The sequence below is a fragment of the Schistocerca serialis genome, chromosome 5 (genome assembly GCF_023864345.2).
Source record: "Schistocerca serialis cubense isolate TAMUIC-IGC-003099 chromosome 5, iqSchSeri2.2, whole genome shotgun sequence".
Classification (NCBI taxonomy): domain Eukaryota; kingdom Metazoa; phylum Arthropoda; class Insecta; order Orthoptera; family Acrididae; genus Schistocerca; species Schistocerca serialis.
In genome coordinates this window covers 576,706,982-576,719,776 of record NC_064642.1, presented here as the reverse complement: position 1 = coordinate 576,719,776, position 12,795 = coordinate 576,706,982, and the positions used below count along the sequence as shown (strand labels likewise).

Genomic DNA, 12,795 nt, shown 5'->3' with positions numbered 1-12,795 from the left:
GTCTCGCTGTGTCTACCTTCAGACTATCAATTTCCATTTCTAAGTTCTCTAACCTTTCTACCTGATTAAGTGATCCAACATTCTTCAGTCTGACCCATGGAATGCCAGTTTCATTTTTCCTGATCACATCCTCCTGAGTAGCCCTTCCGGAGATCCGAAAGGGGGACTATTCTGCCTCCAGAATATTTTGCCCAAGAGGATGACATCATCATGTCATCCAGTAGAGCTGCTTATCTTCAGAGGAAGAAAAGTATTGGGTGTAGTTTCTCCTTGCTTCCAGTCGTTTGCAGTACTAGCACAGCAATGCCATTTCAGCTAATCAGATCAGATCAGATCAATCAATAATCCAGACCATTGGCCCTGTAACTATTGAAGAGATTTCTGCCCTCTCTTCAGAAACCAAGGGTTTGTCTGGCCTTACCACAGGTATCCTTCCATTGTGATTGCCCCTATGTTACAGTTGTCTGTGTTGTTGTGGCACACAAGCCATCCCCTTTCAGCATGGTTCATGGCTTGTAGGGCAAGGCATATAACATGTTGGGTGCATGATATACCACTTTAAACAGCAAAATAATGCATTAAATAACTCTAGGAAGTGGGATAACAGCAGAACATCCCAGGCAGTGGTTTGTAGCAAGTTTAAAGTATGAGGATACTTTACTCAGAGGAAGACCATATTTAAGTTATATGCAGCTGTTTGATCAGACCCATTTTCTTGGATCATGTGGCACTGTTCAACAGTGGTTACAAGTCATCAGATTGCTTTAATAACAGTAATAACATTTATCTGCCCATAATAATATTACAGTCTTGGACATCATCTTTTTTGTCCATTTACTTTAATAAAACCAGGCTCATATTAACTTAAATAACCCCTTCTTAAGCCGCATGCACCCTGTACCGACATACTTACATCTCTACAAATCAGTGGCTGGGACTTCCTAGCAGATGTTTTCTGCTGTCTCATGACAAGTAAGTGCTTTGATTACCTTCTTGTAGCTGTGTAGAAGGTGTACTGTCAAAGTCACAGCCGCTGACAGTGGTATATCAACAGGGCAGTGTTTCACTGTTTGAGTATCTCTCAAGCAATTGGTTAGAGTCCTGCACTAAACTGGGAAGTGTTTACCAGTTACCCAATGAATTGGTACATGTAGTATTCATAGTGCAATTTAATATAAGTGCATTTGATTTTAAAGTTCAATGCCTGCATGATGCCCACTGTCTAAAATTCACTATAGTGATGCCAACTACTTTTTTCAACACATCACTGCAGCCTTCTCCAAAGTAAGGTTTATGAGAAACAACATTGCAGAAAAGCTTTTATATTAATTCCTTAAACACCTTAAGAGTGAATAAGAACACAGAATTAAACCTATGTGGGAATGGTCCCCAGAATGATCACTCTTTCAGCCTCCCTCAAGAAATAAATGAATCCACTTTTCATGACAAATAATAAGAAATCTTGCTGCTGTGATTAGAGCTTTGATAAAAGTGAAGGATTTCAATTATCACTGAGGCCAGTTCTTAGTATTTATTTCAAAGGAAAAGTATAAATAGTTTCTACTAAGAGTACATATAGTTTTACTGGATAGTTTGTCTATTATCTGAACAATTTTCCATGTCTTCCTTTGAAAACCCACACTAGTTTCTCATATTTCTACAGAGCATTTCATTTTATGTATAACAGTTAATTCTGTCATCATATTTTTTAGAATAGAAGTAATTTTTGTTTTTTCTTTTTTTAATTTCCAGGGCAGGAATGACACAAATATTGCACTAGACTCTGTTGTTGCTATACCTTTTGAGGAATGGTCTGTGGATTATCAGCAGCCTAAGCCAGCATGTGTCAGAAAAGATGGAAATTGTGTTCAAGCATTGTTTCACAGACCACCAAACTCAAAGAAGGTACTCACATTCTTTTCTTACTGTGTTTTAGATTATGTAGTGTAAGGCAGTATTTCTTTTCCCTAATTTCTACTCTTTTGTATTTAAGTGTTAACTACATTAACAGTGTATTTTATAGGTTGAATTTGAGACAGGCAACGAACAACGTGTTGCCAAGGAAGTGCCACGTCTATTTGACAACAGTACACAGCTTATCTATTTAGATCATTCAGATCCAATGATTGATGTGATGCATAAGGTGCCAAGCCCTGGTTCATATGTTTTTGTTGTGAGATACTATCAACCAGATCACCCAGGTAATTAGTTGTAATACATTTAGGAAGTTTTGAGGTTGTACATTGATGAAGTATGTGCCTCAACGTTATTGCTTTTATGTAAATTTTCGTTTTCAGCATTTGATTTAGATGTTGTGGTACACAATGGTCAGTTTTATGAAGCTAAGCTGCCTGTTCAGCACTGCCCATCCAACTCAGGGTGTCGTTCTGTAATTAGACAGTCAGATCAGAACACCAATTTTCAGTTAACTGAGAACTATATTCTCACTTTTAAGGTTAGTATGTAATTATAGTTTCTGTTTTGAATGACTTGAGTATTCTAAATGTAAGAAAATTTGGAGACTGCCTGTTAAGAATTTTCTCTGATGTCATCATTTTTGTTTTGTTTTTAGTAACTGATCTTTTCTACTTGAGTAGTACAATAACTGATTATATAAAAAGTCTAAATAATGTAAAACATAAACATAACAACTCATAGTACAGTTAAGGTGTTGAATGTTCAATAGGCATATAAACAAGACTGAAAATATTGCAAGGCTTTCAGACGATGTCCTTTTTCAGAAATACTATTACAAAATACACATACGCGTAAATGCACCTGCATGGCTCAATTATCCCATCTGATTGCATTGCACCAGCACTGCAGCATAATCTGCAGTTGGCTGGGATAATGTAGCCATGCATGTGCTTGTGTGGGTTACTGTAGCCATGAGTGTGGTTGCATATGTGTGTGTATGTGTACTCTATATTAGTTTCGTTTGAAGAACATAGAGACAAACATAGCAATATTTCAACATAATTTATTGTTGGCTATTCAATAATTCAGCTGTATTGTGATTTGTTTCCTTTGCTCCTTCCATTGCTTACATTCCACTTCAGAAAGATATTTAATTTGTTACCAACAAACTGTGATAATATAGGAATAAGAAGAAATGTCTAAAGAAAAATTTTTAATTTGTTACCAATAAACTTTGGTAATATGGAAATAATAATAATAATAATAATAATAATAATAATAATAATAATAATATCAAGACTTTATGTGGAGTATTTTAAGCTGTGGTTGTGAATTGTGACACTTCAGAAACAGGGAAGGAAACAGTTACAAAAAGTTGAGTCATGGATATGGCTAAGAGTTACAAAAAACATCCTGGATTTAAATAAAAGATATTAAGCAAATGAAAAATAATAAATTGATCATTACCATACATAAAATGAGTAAAATAATGTGAGCCTTAATTTCACATAGTAATTTCATAATGAACACCCTTGAACATTCAGAAAGAGAGCCATGAGGAAGTCCGATGAGATCCATACTTCAAAGTGTCATTAATGGACCAGAAGCTACAGTCCAATGGTACAATTGGTAAGAGATGGGGGTGGATGGTTATAACAGTGAAGTTTTGCCTTCAGCAGATGATGATGTATTAATAGATCCATTATCATTTTTTAAGAAATAGGTTGTATTCTGTAATTATTTTTTTTCGGTCTTAGTATTAGAATAAACAATACAAACAACCATATTCCTAATCTTGGAATTATTCATTTCACACTTTCAGCACCGTATGAATATAAATTGGCAGTAAAGCCCCAGGGAGATCAAATGTCTTTTGTCTTCTTACTCTTAAGTAAATAATAGCAAAATTAAATCCTATTACCCCAAATTATGGCAGAAAATTTGAAAAGTAAATAAAAGACTTAGTCATTGTGCAAGACTGAGTTCATATGTTCATATCCTACACATTTAACTTCTTGACTACATTTGTATTACACATCTGGAAACTGTATAAAAAGTTTCAATAGCATTTATCAGTTACCTTGTTTGCAGATCAGTCATTTTCTTTTTAATTGAAAGTATTAGTACTACACCAGGAAATTTGTAGCATGTTCTGACATCACTTGTGGGCCCCATGTTACATTATTCTTGCACGTATTCCACAACAAATCAGATTTGTGTTTAGAATGAGACAAATGACATATTTTCAAGCCTCCAGAACTCCACTATGAGCCTTTCCCCTCCCCACCCTCATTTTGGCAGAAAAAAGCATTTAGATAGAAGATAAATAAAAGATCAGATAAAGGAACCAAGTATAGATCACTGTAAACCCTGGACAGATTTTATACTCACTCAGAAAGTATTGGTGACCGAAGTGTGTATTACCATATCTGTATATTTGTACCTTTACTGTCTGATACCTAACAGCACAACTTTTTTAGCACTAATTATGTTGGTGACTTTACTTCAGTTGCTTAGTAATGGTACAGTTTTCCTCACCCATCATATATCAGCATGAGGGTGCTCTTTTTTAAACTCTGACTTCTATTTCCTCATCCGTTCTTTTTTCCATCTTCACCTCTGAAAGTTTGCTTTGGTCTGTGACATTAAGAATTAAGCTAACACTATTTTATGTTGATGCCGTCCTGAACCTGAATTTTATTACAAATAATTTTTATTGCCATAAACAGCCATCTGAACTATTTTGATACAGATTTACAAAACCTTGTTTTGGAACAATTGTTAACATACAACTCAATGATATTTATGTTTCAGGCTCCTGATAAGAAAAGTGTATGGCTGGATTATGTACTTTTGGTACCAGCTGACCAGTTCACAGAGGAAATTCTTGAGGAAGAACCTATAGATCACACTGGTGCATTTATCAAGCAATGTGGCCATAATCATTTCTACATGGATACCAATACAGAAGGTACAACCCAAGAGCTCTGAAGTTTTAGTAGCTTGTCTCTAACTGCAAACATGCAAGAAAAGTAAAAGTACTTTTTCTTATACCCTCTTTCTTTCTATTGCCTTTATAAATATCTGCCGTACATCTGATCGCTTTGTTTGGTGCAATTAGTGAGCCTTTGTGAATCAATGGTAGTTTGTTTTCCCTGAAGATGTTTGAAACGTAGGGTCTATTTATGCCAACTTGGAACTATCAAATAATGAAAAAAATTATGAATAAATAAATTTAATATTAATGTTATAATTAATAAATTAGTGTTAATTAAGCAATCAGCTAATTAACTCATTCACTACTCCATGTCCTTCACCTGCCTATCTCCATCTCCATTCCCACTCCAGCTCTACACATGTCTTCCATCCCCCACTCCCATACATGGAACAGCCTCCTGATGCTTGGTCAAACAGCCCTATCCTGTTCCCACCCCATTGCTGCACTCTCCCACTGGCAGCACTAGTGTGTTCTGTCAGCACTACCTTGTTGTCCTCCCCCCCCCCCCCCTCCTCACACCATGGCTCTTCTTCAACCCCCCCCCCCCCCACTACCCTTCCCAGCTAAACTACTGCTCACATCAGATACAGTCACAGTCAGGCCTTACTGCCCAGAGACAGTGTCAATGTGTATGTGAGTTGTCCACATGTGAGTTTTCTATTTCTGAAGAAGGAGTGCCTGAAAGCTGAAATATTTCTAGCATTCTATTTTGTTGTATCTGTCTGTGACTCAACACCTCCTCTATGTGGTGAGTAGCAATCTATCCTTTCCATATTGTTACAATATTATGAAAACGAAAGTTGCTACTCACCATATAGCAGAGATAACTGAGTCGCAGATAGGCACAACAAAAATACTGTCACAAATAAAGCTTTCAGCCATTAAGTCCTACGTCAACAATAGATCACACACACACAAAGACACACACACACACACACACAAACGCAACTCACACACATGACTGCAGTCTCAGGTAGCTGAAACCACTTTCCTTTCAATAATATTGTTACATTCCATCCTGGATTTTCCGTTGTTTGATTTTTTCCATAATGTTAGTATTCCATCCTGGATTTTCCATTGTTTGAAAAATTAAAGAACAAGAATGGAATGTGGAGTTGCCATAGTATATCTAATATGTTTTACTTAATTGGTGCTCAGCTCTTATTGTAGAAAACGTAGTGGTTTTATGGATTGCGTGAGGTGAAGTGATGTCAAATGTGATATGGATTGATGTAGTGATGGGGAATGAGATTAGATAACTGCAAAAGCTATAATGTAGTATGTTTATCAGCAGCTGTTGTAAAATATTCCTATTACAGTTCACAAACAAGAATCAACTATCCATATGTAATTTGCACATTTGTTTTGCAGTGTTCTGTCTTTATTTTGTATTATTATTCCCCGTAAGTGTATAAATGTCTTCAAAAATATGTCACTGATAAAGGTCAGAAATACGTGTTGTTATCTTTGAAAGATGTTTGGATAAAAATGTACCATGTGTGCTTTTCATGAATGAAGTAATTTTATATGGAACATATTTTATTGGTGTATGTTGGGCTTCAAAATATGGAGTTATTTCTACAACTATCTTTATTATAATAAAGAGAATTAATTTTTTTCTGCCAAACAAATATTCCTCAGAAGTTTCTCAAACTTTCATGTTTCTGTTTACAGGTTTCTGTCGTGATGCTGTGTTTTCAATCACAACTGAGTACAACAATGGTGCTCTGCCATGTTCCTGTAATGTTGAAGGATCACTCAGTTTTGAGTGTGAAAAATTTGGTGGGCAGTGCACGTGCAAACCTAATGTGATTGGCAGAAATTGTGATTTGTGTAAGACTGGTTTTTTTGGTTTCCCAGACTGCAGACCATGTGACTGCCCTTCTACTGCTTTATGTGAAACATTTACAGGTAAGCTTCTGAAATTCTTCAAGTAGGTTTGCAGTCTGGAAAAGAAAGACCACAAGTATAAGTACAGGGAAGAAAACTAGTCTTGAAATTGTGGTCTTAGATTGTTGATAAAACAATTTAAGTGTAAATTGTGCTTAATGAGCTTTTGGATGTGAAAGAAGAAAAATGACAGAACATGTAAACAGGAAGATTGTTTCATTACAAGCAAGGATTAGAATGACAAAACTGGAATCATCCGGAATATCATAAAAATATAGTAATACTGTACTTTGTAAAAGAGGGGATCGTTGATTTGTAATATCATTGTTAGATTTTTTTTCATGGTGACTTCATATGACTACAACTTTATCTTCCTTGATGTATATATGTTGACTGAAGTGCAAGTGAAAATTTGCACCAAGGGCAGGATTCAAACCCAGGTTACCTGCTCACTAGGCAGATGAGCTAAACAATGCACCTGCTTTGCACAGTGGCTCTGCACAGTTGCATAGACTCCACTAGCACGCCTCCCTCCTCGGTCCAAATTCCCATTCACATCTCAGCCCGTTTTGTTTTCCCATAAACTCGAACAGCATTGCAGAGGCTCTCCAGCTGTATTGGAATAGAACCTCAGCATCGAACGAAATGGGGGATCCTGTGCCAGGACGGCATAGTGGTTAGTACAGCTGCCAAGTAAGCAACGAGACCTGGGTTCAAATCCTAGCCTTGGAACTAATCTTCATTTTTTTCTTCAACCTGCATACATATGTCATAGATGTTTCAGACTTGGAAAGGTTTCTGGAATCATATAGTTTCATTTGTTTATCTTCTTTTAGAACAAGTGCATGATAGTTACTTTCTATTTAGGAGATAATTAATCAGAGGGCAGCAGTTTGTCATCAGTTGAGAGTTAGTAATAAGAAAAAGTGAAAGGGATGCTCCCTGGATAATATCCATAAAATTATAGACACCTCATTCATTGGAAGTGCAAGAGAGGGAATAAATAGGGGAATTACTTTAAAGATGAACAAACTAGGGAAGTGGGAGGATAATGTTAATTTACTCATCAATCTTTAAGCATTGTATTACCATAGGTTGAGCAAAGTAACTTAGTGTAGTTCAAACAATACAAGCAAGGTAAAAGCAAAACACAGTAGTAAAGACAGTAAACAACATTGATTTGTATATGACAAATCAAAATCATCACTGTAAGTAAATAATTTTTCAGTTGTATAAACTGGCTTTTTAATGTTGTGAATCATATTTCTGAAAGTCTTCAACAAGATAGTTTTGTTTTTTAAGGAAGTGGATTAAATAATTGAACTCCCAGGTTTGTTTTAACTATTTTATATTAAGCTAAATGTAGTAAAGGTCAGTTGCATGATTTATCATACATGAAGTGGACTGCCTTAATTTGTAGTTCTGTTGGGTTTGTCTGAGCTCTGACATCATCTTGATCAAATTGCTTGCCCAAGATGTAAAAGTTGAGGTTCCTTACAGCATTCATTGGTCCCCTAGTAACTGCAGTTGGTATATGTCCATTAAACTGCTCAAAAGTGAAACTTACAGATTGGTGTTAACTCAATAGCAACTCAATGCGACTGTGGTTTGGTGGATTAAAATGAGACTTATTCAAAGTATTGCATGTTGCCAAACGGTATTCCAGTAGTACTATTCACATACTTGATGAATTTGTAGTTTCTGGACAATTAAAGCAATTCAGTGGTTAGCATGCCACCATTCTGGTCTACAGTTAACAGCACTGAACTATCAATAGCGACAGGCCCATGCCCTTTTATGTGCCACACTTTTGAGTCAATAATCTAGTTGGAGCTATGCATTTTGTTAGGGCCTGGTAAGTATGACAGCAGTCATTCCACGTTGTGGGCACATTGTTTGGTCTGGTACCCACTTGATGCTGGGTATGATGAACGCCTATCCAAAGATCACACACATATCACAGTCACAGCAGTGTTGGTGTAACACAGATCTTCCAGGTAACATAAGAGACAGCATTGCCAGTGGTGCACATAAGCCATTTCTCTCTTATCAAATTACTTTTTGTTGGTACTGTTTTTTATATACAGGGTAGTCCATAGATGGTGACTGGGCCAAATATCTCACAAAATAAGCATCAAACAAAAAAACTACAAAGACCAAAACTCCTCTAGCTTGAAGGGGAAACCAGATGGCGCTATGGTTGGCCCGCTAGATGGTGCTGCCATAGGTCAAACGGATATCAGCTGCATTTTTTTAAATAGGATCCTCCAGTTTTTATTGTATATTCGTGTAGTACGTAAAGAAATATGAATGTTTTAGTTGGACCACTTTTTTTGCTTTGTGATAGATAGCGCTGTAACAGTCACAAATGTATAAGTACGTGGTATCACGTAACGTTCCGCCAGTGCGGACGGTATTTGCTCCGTGATACATTACCCATGTTAAAATGAACCGTTTACCAATTGCGGAAAAGGTAGATATCGTGTTGATGTATGGCTATTGTGATCAAACTGCCCAGTGGGCCTGTGCTATGTATGCTGTTTGGTATCCTGGATGACATCATCCAAGTGTCTGGACCGTTCGCTGGATAGTTACGTTATTTAACGAAACAGGAAGCGTTCAGCCACATGTGAAATGTCAACCACGACCTGCAACAAATGATGATGCCCAAGTAGGTGTTTCAGCTGCTGTCGTGGCTAATACGTGCATCAGTAGCAGACAAATTGTGCAGGAATCGGGAATCTCAAAAACATCGGCGTTGAGAATGCTACATCAACATCGATTGCACCCGTACCATATTCCTATGTACCAGAAATTGCATGGCAACGACTTTGAATGTCATGTACAGTTCTGCCACTGGGCACAAGAGAAATTACAGGACGATGACAGATTTTTTGCATGCGTTCTATTTAGCTACGAAGCGTCATTCACCAACAGCAGTAACGTAAACCGGCATAATATGCACTATTGGGCAACGGAAAATCCATGATGGCTGCGACAAGTGGAACATCAGTGATCTTGACGGGTTAATGTATGGTGCGGCATTATGGGAGGAAGGATAATTGGCCCCCATTTTATCGACGGCAATCTAAATGGTGCAATGTATGCTGATTTCCTTCGTAATGTTCTACCAATGTTACTACAAGATGTTTCACTGCATGACAGAATGGCGATGTACTTCTAACATGAAGGATGGTTTGCACATAGCTCGCGTGCAGTTGAAGCGGTATTGAATAGCACATTTCATGACAGGTGGATTGGTCGTCAATGCCCCATACTATGGCCCGCACTTTCATCAGATCTGACGTCCCTGGATTTCTTTCTGTGGGGAAAGTTGAAGGATATTTACTATCGTGATCCACTGACAACGCCTGACAACATGCATCAGCGCATTGTCAATACATGTGCAAACATTACGGAAGGTGAACTACTCACTGTTGAGAGGAATGTCGTTACATGTACTGCCAAATGCATTGAGGTTGACGGACATCATTTTGAGCATTTATTGCATTAATATGGTATTTACAGGTAATCATGCTGTAACAGCATGCGTTCTCAGAAACAAAAAGTTCACAAAGATACATGTATCACATTGGAACAACTGAAATAAAATGTTCAAACATACCCACGTTCTGTATTTTAATTTAAAAAACCTACCTGTTACCAACTGTTCGTCTAAAATTGTGAGCCATATGTTTGTGACTATTACAGCACTATCTATCACAAAGCAAAAAAAGTGGTCCAACTAAAACATTCATATTTACGACACGAATATGCAATAAAATTGGGGGTTCCTATTTTAAAAAATGCAGTTGATATCCGTTTGACCTATGGCAGCGCCATCTAGCGGGCCAACCATAGCTCCATCTGGTTTCCCCCTTTAAGCTAGACAAGTTTCGTTCTTTGTAGTTTTTTCTTTTGATGCTTATTTCGTGAGATATTTGGCCCGGTTATGTTCAATGGACCGCCCTGTATACCTAGGTTTGTATTCTAAATTTCATAGCTGTTGCAATTTTTGTAGATTTTTGTGACTCTGTGTTCTTGTTGAGAGTTGTATGAAGCTTAAGACGATGTAAAATGTTGAGTTTTAATTACGTGAGGGCTAGTGGCTCTTCTTCTTGACAAATGTATGTTATCAGCAGTAGGGTCATTCATGCCAGCAGCAACAGTGGAACAAGGGACTTTTATTTTTCACCCTTTTGTATGGAGTTTTTTAGGCTACCATAGTTACAAGTTTCATAACTATTTAGGATGGAGACAAATAATAAAAACATATTCAAGTGTTTACATTATTTCACATATACTTCTGTTGACTAATTATTCAAGTCTAGTCCGTTTTTTTCTTTATTACAGGTGCTTTTTTCTCTAGCTGGTTTTTATATTTACAATTAATTGCTATGCTGTGACTGTATAAAATAACATGTTACAATAGTTCTGTTAAATAAGACAGTATGCATGGTTATTGAGCTCACTATTCAGTTCAAATAATCTTTGCAGACTTTTTTTCAGCTCATATTCATCTCCATCAATATTTTTGTATCTTGTTACTTGTGATTCTTGGCAAATTTCTGTTGTAAATGCCTTAACCAAACTAATGAACTTTTCAGGTGAGTGTATATGTCCACCTAGAGTTACTGGAGAAAAATGTGATCAGTGCATCCCATACACATATGGATTTGATCCAATTATTGGATGTGAAGACTGCAGTTGTGATGTTCTTGGAGTTATTGAGGGAAATCAACAGTGTGATCTTCTTAATGGAAGCTGCCAGTGAGTGTAACAGATTCTATCTATTTTTTTTAAATATCCTCATTTTAAGGAGGCATTTTTTCTTTGTTGTGTACTGATTAATGAAACATGGCAAATGTAATATGTTCTTTATTCCTGTGTGTGAACCTCATGTCATAGGTGAGGCTAAAAATTTCATTTCATGACACTCCCATATATAGTTTAAATTTAACAAGTATTTAATATATTTTATCTCCTTATGTAAAATAGGTTTATTCACTACTTGTGTGCAGGAGCACACAGTAATTATTGAAAATGCACAAAGACACAGACATTACACATTACTCTGAGCAAGCCCCATCTTAGATAATCCATCAATGATTAGGTTAATACATGACCTAAGAAAGATAGCAAAGTCTACATCGAGTTCTGAGTTGCCATCAAAACTGAATACTTTATTCAGAGAGTAGTCTAAAGAAGTCAGAGGCTGTAATATCAGAATGTGATGCAGCATTGATGTGAGAGATGAACAGAGTTCGTGATTCGTTATGCTTTTTATGCAGGCTTTATGCTTTTTGTCCTGCAGTTTCAAAATTTTGGCAGGTAATTTATGTAAGCCAGGAAGATGAAGAGTAAGTTATTAGTGAAGATATGTTCTATTAGGCCTTTCATCTAGTCTTTGTTTTGTCATGACTGTTAAATTGGCCATTTACTTTCTCTTATTAGGCAAGACTCTGACATTAACATGGAATACCAGTAATGCAATACGTTGACTATTTACAGTCTTATCAACTTTTCTATTTATGCGGTCAAATAGCTTAGCAGGAGCATAATGGGAACATACCAGTATTTATTAATAAGCCTATTCAGTATTTAACTAGTGAGGATAAAGGATTCTTCCTACATTTTGTTAATTGTAAAGTAAGTACAAACTTGTTGTGAGTCATGTCTGGATAGTTCAGTCATAAGATAGGCAAGGTTGCAGGTCTCAGTCTAGGTCTATCATACAGTTTTAATATACTAGGAAGCTTCAAAACAGCGCACTATTTGCTGCAGCTTTCTTCCAGGAATGCTCATCCAGCAGTGTATGCAGAAGTACTTGTGTGAAACGTTGAAAGTAGGGGAGAGGTACTGGTGGAAGTAAACCTGAGAGGTCAGGTTCTACATCGCATTAACATTGTTGTCGTAGGATACTATGTTTTGTGAAGTCTGCAGTTTCACATTTCAGTACATTTTTGAAGAAAATTGCCAATTTTGCACAT

At 36.7% G+C, this 12,795-nt stretch overlaps 1 protein-coding gene across 1 annotated transcript in view; it reads left to right on the top strand.

Moving 5' to 3' along the window:
* The window catches only part of LOC126482302 (laminin subunit alpha), a 365,291-nt gene that overhangs the window by 143,088 nt on the left and 209,408 nt on the right, over positions 1-12,795 (top strand). The window contains exons 17-22 of the mRNA XM_050106331.1: positions 1,753-1,905; positions 2,024-2,201; positions 2,298-2,455; positions 4,732-4,888; positions 6,590-6,826; positions 11,413-11,575. Coding sequence (XP_049962288.1) covers positions 1,753-1,905; positions 2,024-2,201; positions 2,298-2,455; positions 4,732-4,888; positions 6,590-6,826; positions 11,413-11,575 — 1,046 coding nt within the window. The remainder of the gene's footprint in view (positions 1-1,752; positions 1,906-2,023; positions 2,202-2,297; positions 2,456-4,731; positions 4,889-6,589; positions 6,827-11,412; positions 11,576-12,795) is intronic.